The sequence below is a fragment of the Hemicordylus capensis genome, chromosome 1 (genome assembly GCF_027244095.1).
Source record: "Hemicordylus capensis ecotype Gifberg chromosome 1, rHemCap1.1.pri, whole genome shotgun sequence".
Classification (NCBI taxonomy): domain Eukaryota; kingdom Metazoa; phylum Chordata; class Lepidosauria; order Squamata; family Cordylidae; genus Hemicordylus; species Hemicordylus capensis.
The window spans coordinates 408,606,299-408,618,736 of NC_069657.1; the positions used below are offsets into that span (position 1 = coordinate 408,606,299).

At 46.3% G+C, this 12,438-nt stretch overlaps 1 protein-coding gene across 4 annotated transcripts in view; it reads right to left on the minus strand.

The window, feature by feature from the left end:
- STUM (stum, mechanosensory transduction mediator homolog) overlaps positions 1-8,067 on the minus strand; it is a 109,106-nt gene extending 101,039 nt beyond the window's left edge. For all 4 annotated transcript variants that reach the window (XM_053307178.1, XM_053307167.1, XM_053307190.1 and 1 more), the window contains exon 1: positions 7,606-8,067. In XM_053307178.1, coding sequence (XP_053163153.1) covers positions 7,606-7,807 — 202 coding nt within the window. In that variant the 5' untranslated portion in view covers positions 7,808-8,067. The remainder of the gene's footprint in view (positions 1-7,605) is intronic.
- Positions 8,068-12,438: the final 4,371 nt, after the last annotated feature.

Genomic DNA, 12,438 nt, shown 5'->3' on the forward strand with positions numbered 1-12,438 from the left:
AAGTTGTAATTAATGTTTTCAGGTGATTATGCCTAGGAAGTGTGAGAGTAAATGTGTTTTACTAACTATTCCAATTTTATAATCTTCTTTCCACACAAAGCTTTGAATTTGTTTCAGTATAACAATTGAAGCACATCCACTATCTTACTAATCACTGACCCCATCAAATACACTTGGCCACTTGAAAAACCTTTATCAGAGATACAGAGTGGGAAAATATGATGGTATTTTGTGGTTTTTTAAAATATATAAATAGGTCAAACAACATGTTGGATCAGATTATGTTCTATTTAGGACACCAGGGAAACTTATATGCAGGGAGAACTTTACATGGAAAATTTTCCCCATTCAGATTTTTCCAGAAAACTCACATCTCTGACTCTGCATGTGTTATGACTAAGATGCAACATTCATGGCAGATTTGGATATTGATAAGATGTCAAGTGATTTCCATTTTATTTTTCCTCACTTCCATTGCAATGTGTCTATGATCTGGATCTTTTAAGCACCTAGCAATGCCCCTGCTATTCAGGGCTATAGGTGAAGAGGTTGGTGGATTCTCTGTGTGTTTCTAGAAGAAGAAGAAGAGGTTGAAGAGTACAGTCCATCACACATACAAACTCCTCGCTCTGAACTCTGGGTTTCCTTTCAAGGCAGATTTCCAGTTTCTTTCCGATGCCTGCACTGGCATAAGCTAGGCTTTGTGCTGTCTTCCACACAGTATTCTTCCAACCGCATCCAGCTAAGAAATCTGCTTTTTAAGGTCTGAGAAATGTGGCTCCTCAGGCAGCCAGCCTCTTTGAGGGTCTTTCCTTTGTCTACTCAGCTGCTGTCGTCTCAAGGCTGACTTCTCAGATCAGATGTTCAACAAGCTATATACTTCTCCAACCTGTTTTTATAGAACTACAAGTCCCATGCTGAATAATGGATGAGACTCCAATTTATCCTTTCCTCTAGGCGCTGATTCACATAGCTAGCTGCCCATGCTCCAGCTTGCATCATGGAGAAGCAGCATACCTTCTTCATGAATACAGTATTGTGTGAAAGGAGAGTATGCCACATGAGAGCTCATTTGCTTAAATCTTCCCCATCACAGGGAAGATTTGCACAAGCAGGTGACTACGTTTATGGGGACCATGCGGAGTGCCTGCATTAGATGTGATGTACACGGTGGGGGGAGGGGATGCACTGCTCCTCTATGATGCACATTAGAGTGTCAACTGGTCAAGACTCTGTATTTATCCTTTCTTCTACTACATTGCTGAATCACTTAAACTACTGTTGCCTTTTACATATATTCTGTCTTTTAAATATTTGTGTGTGTTTTGTTTTGAATTCTTTATCAATACTTTTTATAGTAAACAGGTTTGTAATGTTGTAATAACTGTAGTGTTCCAGTTATTTAACCAGATCCTCCCCCCAACCCCATTCTATAGTAATGCTCTACACCAGCGGATGACACCTAGACTAGTGAAGCACTGATGCAGCAAATACACAGCACATGCTATGAAGAAGGGCAATTTTTCGTTGACCTCTTTCTTCTGATTCTTGAAAATATGACTCTAAGGGCTGCATCACTCTCAGAGATATATTGTAGGGTCTCATAGTGGGCTTCAGAAGGAAGGAGAGATTGATTTTAAAAATCACCATTCCATGGTGCACATGCTATGTGATTGCTGCACTAGTGCTTCATTAGTCCAGATGGTGGCCACCATTATTGAGTAAGAATGTTTCTAGGCCACTTTTATATTTAAAAATATGAAAGCAGACACAATAAAATAAGAACAAATTGTAGTGTAAAAGCAACAGTAGATTTAACCATATGGGTTAATTCCAAGGGTAACGGAATCAGGCACGTTACCACTTTTTTGATGACTGTAGCCATAAGCAAATGTAAGTTGATATTATATGTACCTACTGGCAAGAGGACATCTATGTCAAGACCATATTTTTACAAAATCTTTAAATAGTATGGTGTTCTAAAGATGCAAGACATGTTGGTAATGGAATCAGACGTGTCCAAAAATTCTGATTACATTACTGACATTTTGCATGTTTCAGACACTAACTAATATTTAAAGGTTTTGTAAAAAAAAAAAAAAAACATATAGTAGAACATGTTCTCTTGCAGGTGGGTATATAAAATATCAATTTGAAATTTTGCTTAGGGCTACAGTCATCGAAAAAGTGGTAACATGCTTGATTCCATTACTCTTGATATTGTCTTTAAAAACAGCAGTTACATAAACAAGCATGATGAGTTCTAAAAGGCCCAGGAGAATAAAAAACATCTTCACCTGGCACTTAGAAGACCAAGAGGATCACCACAGTACACCCATATGGTCAAGGGATCAGACAGTCACCACCCTATCTGGATCCCAAGAATTCAGCATAATGGAGGCAAATGCATAGCTCATCCTCTTTCTACGGGGAGCCAAGTGGGCCATTTCTACAATTAGAGCTCACGCATCTCACCATGGTGGAATTACACAAGTTCCCACTTTGCCCATTGTACTGAAAGTACAAAAAGAAGAGTAACTTGCATTTCCTCTGTCTGCCAACTCTTCTTCGACTGTTCAAATCTGCCTCAAAGTTTTTAAGACTGACCTCAGTTGGTCAGCCCAAGTCTAGTATTCATAGGTATGTGCCCTTCTGGTTCTCTGAAACAGATTGCCTGTTTCAAGGTGAATAGAGAAAGCAAAGGGAGTTCAGCTAGATGCTTGTAAAATGATATTGCTTAAACTGATGACCAGTTTTGTAAAAGCTTACCCCACTTACTTAGCCTTAGACAAAGATGCTAGAAACCAGGAATTGGAGCTTCTGGTCCTCTGTTCTAACCACTGAACAGTACAGATTCAAACTGGAGCACATTGTAAGTAAAGGGTAAGCTGTAAACAACTCTAGTCCTAAACACTTTAGTCTTAAAAATTCTACATTGTAAAATATGTTGGAAATTGCTGTGATTGCCAGCATGAGACTGTTTGTACAAGTGTACCAGGGAGACAGGCATTGCAATAGGTTTGGCATCATTTCCCAGATGCTTTAAATATTCATATTGTGGAATTTCCGTCATTACTTTTAAAAACAACTGAATGAGATCTTGTAGAGTACATGCTATTAATTTCAGTTTCGGCATATGGAGGATATTATGCTTTTACTCCAAGAGGCGGAAAATTTTGATGTGTCCAAAGTGACATTCTGCTGCTTCCTTTCCCATGACTGCTCAGAGAGGTGAAAAGTGACAGAAAAGCAAGCAAATATCGCTGATTCAGTCTGTAAGCTTTTGTTATTATTATTATTGTAAAGGCACTTTGTAGGTATACAAAATAGCAACAGTATGTCATTTCATAACAGCAATACAAGAAGCCACGGAACAAGGCAAAAGATGAGTAACGTTAGAAAAAGCAAGATATTAAGGTCACAATCCAATCCTCGTTTTTTGGGAGGAAGCTCCATGAAACTCATCGGGTCTTACTAACAAGCAAATATGCACAGGTTCAGGCTGCATATACAGTTATGACTAGCATGTAAGAAAGTGTCCTTGCACAAGAATAGAAGGAATTAGGAATAATCCCCAATTATTAAATTTCCAAACAGAGACATATAGAATTTAAGACTGCAGTAAAACAGATTAAACTATTTCATCTCCCTGCTTCTAAGCATTTATTTTTATTTTTATTTTTATATTTTATATCCCACTCTTCCTCCAAGGAGCCCAGAGCGGTGTACTACATACGCAGGTTTCTCCTCACAACAACCCTGTGAAGTAGATTAGGCTGAGAGAGAAGTAACTGGCCCAGAGTCACCCAGCAAGTATCATGGCCGAATGGGGATTTGAACTCCGGTCTCCCCAGTCCTAGTCCAGCACTCTAACCACTACACCACGCTGGGGAAACAGGAACATAGGAAGCTGCCATATACTGAGTCAGACCATAGGTCCATCTAGCTCAGTATCGTCTATACAGACTGACAGTGACTTCTCCAAGGTTGCAGGCAGGAATCTCTCTCAGCCCTATCTTGGAGATGCTGCCAGGGAGGGAACTTGGAACCTGGATGCTCTTCCCAGAGCAGCTCCGTCCCCTAAGGGGAATATCTTACAGTGCTCACACATCAAGTTTCCCATTCATATGCAACCAGGGTGGACACTGCTTAGCTAAGGGGACAGAGCCACAAGACCAGCTCTCCTCAGAAGAGGCATTTTTAGTTCTTAGTAGGGTAATTTGTTTTAGGGAAGTAATAACTGAAGGACAATCAGTCAACAAAGCACTGATCCACAAATAGTTGATGCAGCCTCAGCATTTGCCAACAGAGTGGCTTCGTGACTGCTGTAACTTGGCTACTAAGTACAGGTGTTGGAGCATAATAGATTAAGTAAATCCAAAGAAGCCACTTGTATCGACAGCTATGTCCCAAACAAAAGACATAATTACATTTGTGGACCTCCCATGAGATGACTAGTAGTCACCACTCCACAACTCGTCCCCATTCCACAAAAATAGTCCCCATTCCACAATTTGTACTAATACAATGTGTTCTACGGAAGCAATACCTATAGCAGTGGTTGTTTTCCAAACTTCAGAGGTGTATCTAGGGAAAATAGAGCCTAGGGCAAGCATTGAAATTGTGCCCCCTGTCCAAACATCTGACACCCATCTTTCAGATAACGTTACCATAATATCAGCTGAAAAACACAAGTCCGAAGATCACATACAAGTCACATATCTGAATATGTGTACAGTGACTATATATATAAATAAAATTACCTGTAGCCCCTTTGGGGGGCTTCCTAAAGGCCCTGGGAGGGGGTCTGCAAAGGTTCCCCCTTCCCCCTGCTGGCCTCTGGGACCATTTGAGCACGTGCACTGGCCATTTATTTTAATTTTTTTTAAAAAAAAAAATGGCAGCTGAAAACAAAATGGCCACCATGCATGCTCAAATGCCATTAAGAAATGGCACCCCCTTCAAGTGGCACCCGGGGCACGTGCCCGGCCTACCCCACCCTAGATACACCCCTGCCAGACTTTTTACCAATACGTTGTGCACTGTTAGCAATAGTAGTAGCTAACAATGCACAACATACTGGTAAAAAGTCTGGCAAACAACCACTGCTATAAGTATTACTTCCATAGAACACACTGGATTAGTACGAGCTGTGGAGTGGTGACTATTTTTCTCACTTCCACATTCAAGTGAAGACAACAAGAAAGTATACGACTTCTCAGGAGCTCTGGATTCCTTAAACTCCATACACTCCCTAGCAGAAAATCTTCTAGAGCTCATGCCTTTTGCTCAGCAGTGTCCTCTAGCAACAAAGTCATTTGCAAGGCAGGGACACAGCATACCAAAGGAAGTGTGTCCTTTTAACAGTGCCAGCAGCTGTAACACCTTCACAAATTCACTCAATGCTATGAAAGTGGATGGCAGGCAGCCAATTACCTTGCTGTGAGAAGGGGGTTTGCCAATTACCCCTCGCAGAGGGAACTTTACTGTATTTCTTTGTGGGGGGCTCTGTCATCCTTTATATTGTTACCACCATTGCTCTTGTGTTCATTGTGCAGAGTATTTTGCAATTCTATCACAAAATCCAAAGAGCCTTTAATAAAGAGTCTATAAATGTAATAAATAAATAATCCCCAGATCTTCTCATAAAAGGTGTATGTGGTTTCAAAACTCTATTCCAAGGAGAGACAATATACAAGATGAAACTGCATGCCTATTGATGGTGTATATGCTGGAGTGAGGAAGAAAATAGTAAATCATACTCTCAAGTTGATATGTTTGATACTGTGAGATACTCTGCATCAATGCAACAGGTATAGCTTTTTCTAGCATGAAAATAAGCTTTCCCCTCACTGCATCTCTGTGTTGGGAAAGGCTGTAACTATTGCATTTCTGCTGCTTGTCTAGCTGTAAGGGTGTGTGTGTGTGTGTGTGTGTGTGTGTGTGTGCGTAAACATGGCAAATAAGAGAAATTCCAATGGAGCATCCCTCCGTTTTGTTCTACCCTGACTTAACCCATCCCAACCCAATGGCTGTAAAAAGTAGCTTCTTTCCCCCTGGATTTGAAGATATTTCATCCCTTGAAAGGGCAAAATCTCCCTCTCTCTTTCCTTCATACAGAAATCTTTATAGTATCAGTGTAGGGGTAATGCCTTCCTTCAAGAGAATTCAGTGAACAAAGAAGGGGGGAACTAACAACATAAGGAGTTGACGTTTTGCCTGTGGACAGGGGTATGCAAGCTTTCATTATCCAAGACAAAGGATGTGTGTGTTAGTGAGAATATGAACAATGCCTATGGAAGAAAAAGTTAAGACTTGAAGACACTCAGATGCAAATATACAGCTTTGGTGACGAGCATATCGCTTGGTGTTAAATTAATCCTGAAAACAGGTCAGATACTCTACTCAGAATTATTAATATGCATTAGAATCACCGCACACACACACACACACACAGAGTGAAGGAAACCAACTGGCAGCAGATTCAAGAAAGGCAAAGAAAGTAATTAAGGTAATTTACAGAGTTTGTTGCCACATTTTGTGTTGAGAGGTCCTAGCCTAGATGGATTTAAAAGGCAAGGCAACTAGAAAAATTCATTGTTTATGAATGGCTAAAAGCTGTAGCAGCTATACAGAACCTCTAGCTTCAGTAGTATATGCCACTGAATATCAGCTGCTGTGTAGTGGCAGTAGGAGAAGGTTACATTCCTTCAGGTTCTGCTTATGGGCATCTGGTTGGCCACTGAGAAGTGGGATGCAGAACTAGTTTAACTTTGGTCTCATCTAGGAGAGAGTTGGTCTTACGTTCTAACAGGAAAATAAATCTGTTCTGCAGATCACCAGCCCCACCCGTGGAGAGAGAAGCTACAAACGAGGGTTAAAGTGGGTTACGTTACCTACAGTAAGTGTGCACTGAACTTTGTTTTACCCAGGCTACCTGCACCCCAAGACCGATCAGCCTCAGCAGGCAGCCCCGAGCAAGTTCCTTGCAATCTTACACTCTGATGTGCAGAACCACCTCCTCTCTGCGACCCACTTGCCGCCAGCCTGCCAAGGAGCAGAGAGCAGCAGGTCGTAGGGAATTAACTGCTCGTTTGTCAATAAGAGCAGCGATCAGAAAGCGAGAGCGAAGGCAAGAGACAAACCAACCAGACGTTACTTTCAACGCCCGCTTTGGTTCCGAATCTCAGGCAGCAGCTGCATGGAATCGGGACCAAGGCATTACGGGAGCGGGGGGGGGGCGAGGCTTAAACCCTTTGCCCCTGCCACAGCCCCAATGCGAATCGGCCATTTGTCCCATACGGAAAGCTGCAAACTGGCACTTAAGAGTCTAGAGACCCCGTTGTGTAGTGCGAGAGCACCATGCCGATGAAGGACGGCGGAGCATCCCGCCCTGAAGGAGCCACGCTGCCTGCCAGCCTGAGCTGCCCACTCGCGCCAGAAATCCTCCCACGTCTTGGAAGCATCTCGCCCCCGCCCGCCGGGAGTTCTGCACGCACCCCCTCTCGCCAGCTCGCTCCAGCGCTTACACACACCCTCCCGCAGTCGTGCAAGCGCCAGGGGTGCAACTGCTCCGCGCCCGGCCAGTGCCTGAAGGCTGCTTACCTAGCCCTGGCACGAAGGTGTTGAGGAACAAGCAGATGACGGCCACGGGGAACGGCATGTAGGGGATGGCGGCGCGCAGAGGTCCCTTCTTCTCCCTCACTTGCACCACCACCCCGCCGGAGGAGGCGGCGGCAGCCCCTCGAGCAGCGTCCCCAGCGGCTGCCCCGGCAGCAGAGTCCCCCTCTTTGGGACCGTGGTCCATGACGCCTGTTGATGAAGCGTGCACGGGGTGGGGGGAAGGGAGCGAGAGGCGAAGCCGCCGCTCCCCAGAGGAGTCTCTGCTGGAGTGAGCCGCCGGAGCGGGAATCAGCCGCCACCTCAGAAGGCACCTCTGGAGTGGAGTGGAGTGGAGGGAGCGCGAGGCGAGGGACTGAACACGCGCCCAGACTCTGGAGCGCTCGGTTTAAAGAGACAGTGCAGCAGCGCACGCTCTCTCACTCGTCACACGCGCTCCCTCCCTGCCTCGCGCCCTCCCAGTTGTTTGGCCCGCGCCAGCACGCACGCGCTCTCGGCTTCGCCTTCCCCCGAAAGGCGCGCAAACATCTATGTCTCATTCTCCCATTCCTGCCTTCCAAGACAAGTCCTCGTAACCTCAGAAACTCACCATCTCCAAGCACGCATACTTAGGAGTACCATAAAGACTAACAAGATGCCACATGAAGAAGACTCTCTGTTTTGTTTGTTAAAGACTAGCACGACCAATTCCATGGGAGTATGCACAGGCTTGCCAACTTGTCCTTTGACAGGGCACGAATCCTGCATTTTGAACATCTGCTTGACTTGCAGAAATTCAGCAGTTCAAGTTCTTTCCCCCAATATGAAAAGGCCAGGGTGCTAGCAAAAGATGTACCTGTTGGATTTCGGCAGGTTAAATACACGGGCGAGGGGTTAGTTTTTGAGATGGCACCACATTGCTTGCATCATCATCATCATCATTGAGTGACCAGATTAAAATATGATGGTTCTAAAATATGACAAAGCACATGGAGATATTTCACTGCCTAATGAGCCCCTGGTGGCGCAGTGGTAAAACTGCCGCCCTGTAACCAGAAGGTTACAAGTTTGATCCTGACCAGGGGCTCAAGGTTGACTCAGCCTTCCATCCTTCCGAGGTCAGTAAAATGAGTACCCAGAATGTTGGGGGCAATATGCTAAAATCATTGTAAACCGCTTAGAGAGCTCCGGCTATAGAGCGGTATATAAATGTAAGTGCTATTGCTATTGCTATTTCCAGTGTCCCACACATCTACAGTATTCTCCAGCAGCACCTTCTGCAGGGGTGTAACTATAATAGGGCAAAAGGAGACAGTTGTCTGGGGGCCCACTGCTTTGCCCCCCGCCCCCGAGGCAAGTCACACGACTGACTCCCCCAGCTGCGCACCTGCCCGGGCTTCCTTCAGTTGTATTCATCATCATGAAAGCCAGCGTGGTGTAGTGGTTAGAGTGTTGGACTAGGACCAGGGAGACCTGAGTTCAAATCCCCATTTAGCCATGATACTAACTGGGTGACTCTGGGCCAGTCACTTTCTCTCAGCCTAACCTACTTCACAGGGTTGTTGTTAGGAGAAACTCAAGTATGTAGTACACCACTCTGGGCTCCTTAAAGGAAGAGCGGGATATAAATGTAAAATCATCATCATCATCATCATCATCATCAAAAATTGATGTGAGTGTTAAGACCTGGAGCTACCAGAACAGCATGTATTTCTCTAGTACCATTAAATAACTTCTATCATCCACAATTTACAAAACCTTTATATATAAACTAGTATCTTTAAGCCCGTTAAATTAACGGGCGCTAGTAGACCGCTATTGCTCCCCGCATAGTCCCTGCTTTGCTTCTTTCCCCGAAGTTTCTCCCTGTAGGAGATAGGAACTCCCAGGAGGAGAATCTGCCAGGGACTGAGGGAGAGAGGGGGGGAAAGAGAGAGGGTGGGGGAGAACGACACCTTTATAGGATCCTTTCCTCTTCTAGAGAGATTCCTTCTACTACAAATCCACCCCCCTCCCGCCCCCCCAATTCCTTTTCTTGGAGAGGATCCATGGTTGAAGCATCTCTCTCTGTTTGGGGGAGAGGGTCCGTTAGGCGATTCCCCCGGAAAGATCTCTGTCTGCAAGGTTGGCTGCTCGGCTGCTCCTCTCTTGGGCAGAAGTTTCTTGCAGGGCACACCTTTCTAGAAGAGACTTCCTTCCCTCCGCCGATCAGCCACAGGAAGCCCCCTGGTGGTGTGGGGGGCATCCCAGCCGGAAGACCTCTTACCCAGAGAGGCTCGCCCTAGGGCCATCCCACATTCCCTCCAGTGACACCCCGGCATAGGAGTCTCCATAGGTAGGACCCCCACCCTCAAGCTCACCGCCCCTTGGAGCCAAGATGAATTACCTGCGCTGTCGACTCTCCGACAGCAACTTCATGGGCAACCTGCCCAATGGCTACATGATGGATCTTCACTGCCTGCAGCCGCCGCCGCTGCCTCCCAGCGCCACGTCCCCATCACCCAGCAGCATCTCGCCCGCTGAAAGGCCTCCTGCTGGCCCCAGCCCCGGGGCTGGTGGCGGTGGCAGCGGCGGAGGGTTTTTCTCGTCCCTCTCCAATGCTGTGAAGCAGGCGGCGGCAGCGGCAGCCACCTTCAGCGAGCAGGTTGGGGGGGTCGCCGGCTCTGGAGGCTCCTCGGGGTGCAGCAAAGTGTTACTGGTGGTTGATGAGCCAGGGACCAACTAGTAAGGAACTGGGGAGGGGAGATGATTATCCGTCCCCTGCCAGCCTGCGCCTCGCCTGGCTTCCCCCGGCCGGGTTCTCCGTCTCCTCTGGCGAGGCCGCGGCTCCGCCACCGCCTCGCCCACACCGCCGCCTCGCCCACACCGCCGCCTCATCCGGCTTCCCCCACCGCCTCCTCTCCCCGCGGCCGGGCTGGACCCGCCGCCTCCGCCCTCCCCGTGGCCGCCTCTGGCCTTCCCGCGGCTGGGCGAACAACCGGCCAACATGGCCGCCATGTCTCTGTGGCTGTATCTTTCTTGGACGTTCTGGGCATGCGCTCCGCTCCGTGCATGCCCAGAACAGCCGAGAAAGACACAGGCGCAGAGACACGGGCGCACACTCAAGCCTTTTATTATAGAGGATTTTACTATGCTTTTTGCTACCACTATTCAGCCTCATTTAAGATTTCTTTACTTCATGAGCTGAGCTTCAGTGTTGGGGAGTCCATTCTCAAATCTTGTCTCTAGGCCCACTCCAATCTTGCTACACCCCTGACCTTCTGCATTGCTTTCAACCATCTTTCTCGGTGCTTTTGAAAGGCATCAAATACAAGGCACCAATGTGGACCAGGGATGAACCTGTTTATGCCTATATTCACACGTAACGTGGAACCGCTGACCCAATGGACCCAATGGACCTGTAGTTCCGCCTCCCCCCGCCCCCACTCCCATGTCTGAATTTGGATATAAGGGCAGCGAGACTGCAGAGAGGAGGGAGAACTGGCTGTGCACACTTCCTTCTTTCATGAAGGACAGCCCACACAGCCAATTACAGCTGGCGAGAGGAAGGAGTTTCTTCCCTCAACTCTGGTTTCAGGGAACGCAGCCTGCAGTTCTGTGTTTAGATGTAACACAGGCTGTGTTCAACCTCCAGCTGTAGTGGCAAAACTCACTACAACCCAAGGGTGCAAATTGGAGTTTGGAGAGCAGAACCTCGGGTCACTCTCTTCAGGAAAGTGGAGTTTGGAAGGGGTGTCCTGCATTCGGACATTCAGGTTTGGCAACTTCTGCCCCCTTCAACTCTGGTTTCGTGTTATGTGCGAATATGAGATGGATATTTCAGGATCTAGGGATGTTGAGACTATAATGTACTGTCTGTTTACTTTACTGTCTGCAAAGATGTACATTGAACAACAATCCAAAGTGGCTCTAAAATCATATTATTTCAAACAGAAGTGTACACTGACATTATGCATTTCCAGTTCTATAGGCATGGGTACAAATGGCAGCTTTCAAGAGCTCACTGATGAAATTGGATAATGACAGACACTGTTACTCAAGACAGCTTTGGGCAAACTTTAGACACTTAGATTTAGACATTTCTTAAGTCTCGAGTGCATTGAATCCACATACCTGTGATCCATAAAGCACACAGCAATTGATCTAATGCCCTCTAGTATAAATTGCAGTCTGGGAAGAAGCTTAGTGGGGTTAATATAAGTTTGTCTGTCTGAGAGTGCTGCCAGTTTCTATAGTGGCAACTCAAACATGAGCAGGGATGTCCTTGGAGAGCCTGACAGGGTGCTGTGCCTAGGGCAAATCAGCCAGTGTGGGGGCCCCTTTCAGTTAATTTTGATGGCAGCAACAAGAGTTGGGGCCAAGCAGTCATCCTGCCTGCCCTGCTCTCAGGACAGCCTTGGAGCCAAACCATCTCTATAGGTTTGATGTCAAACATGTTAGATGTTGAACCTCTTTGCACATCCCTACTGGGTATTGGACAAATACAAAAAACCCTTCCAATGGTATGCCTACACGGGATGGGAAAAACTGATAGCTGCTGAGCACTTGAGGATGCTTTTGCACCAGAGAAATCCCCTTTTCTGCCCCCACTTTTCCTGAGTTAAAAACCAACTCTGAGAGGCTTGTAAAAGAAAAGAAAAGAACAAAAACAGTTTTATTCAATTACTACAGGCTTCTTCTGTCTGAGGCTTTTCGCTTTAGATACATTAAGAAGTACTTAGTAGATTACAAAAATAGGTTGTCCTAGGCTTCAGTTTTAGGTTGCATTTAGGCACGCTTAGATGTTTACAGAGTAAACATCTAAATTAATCTTCCCGAAGCCAAAGCCCAGGCTTCCAT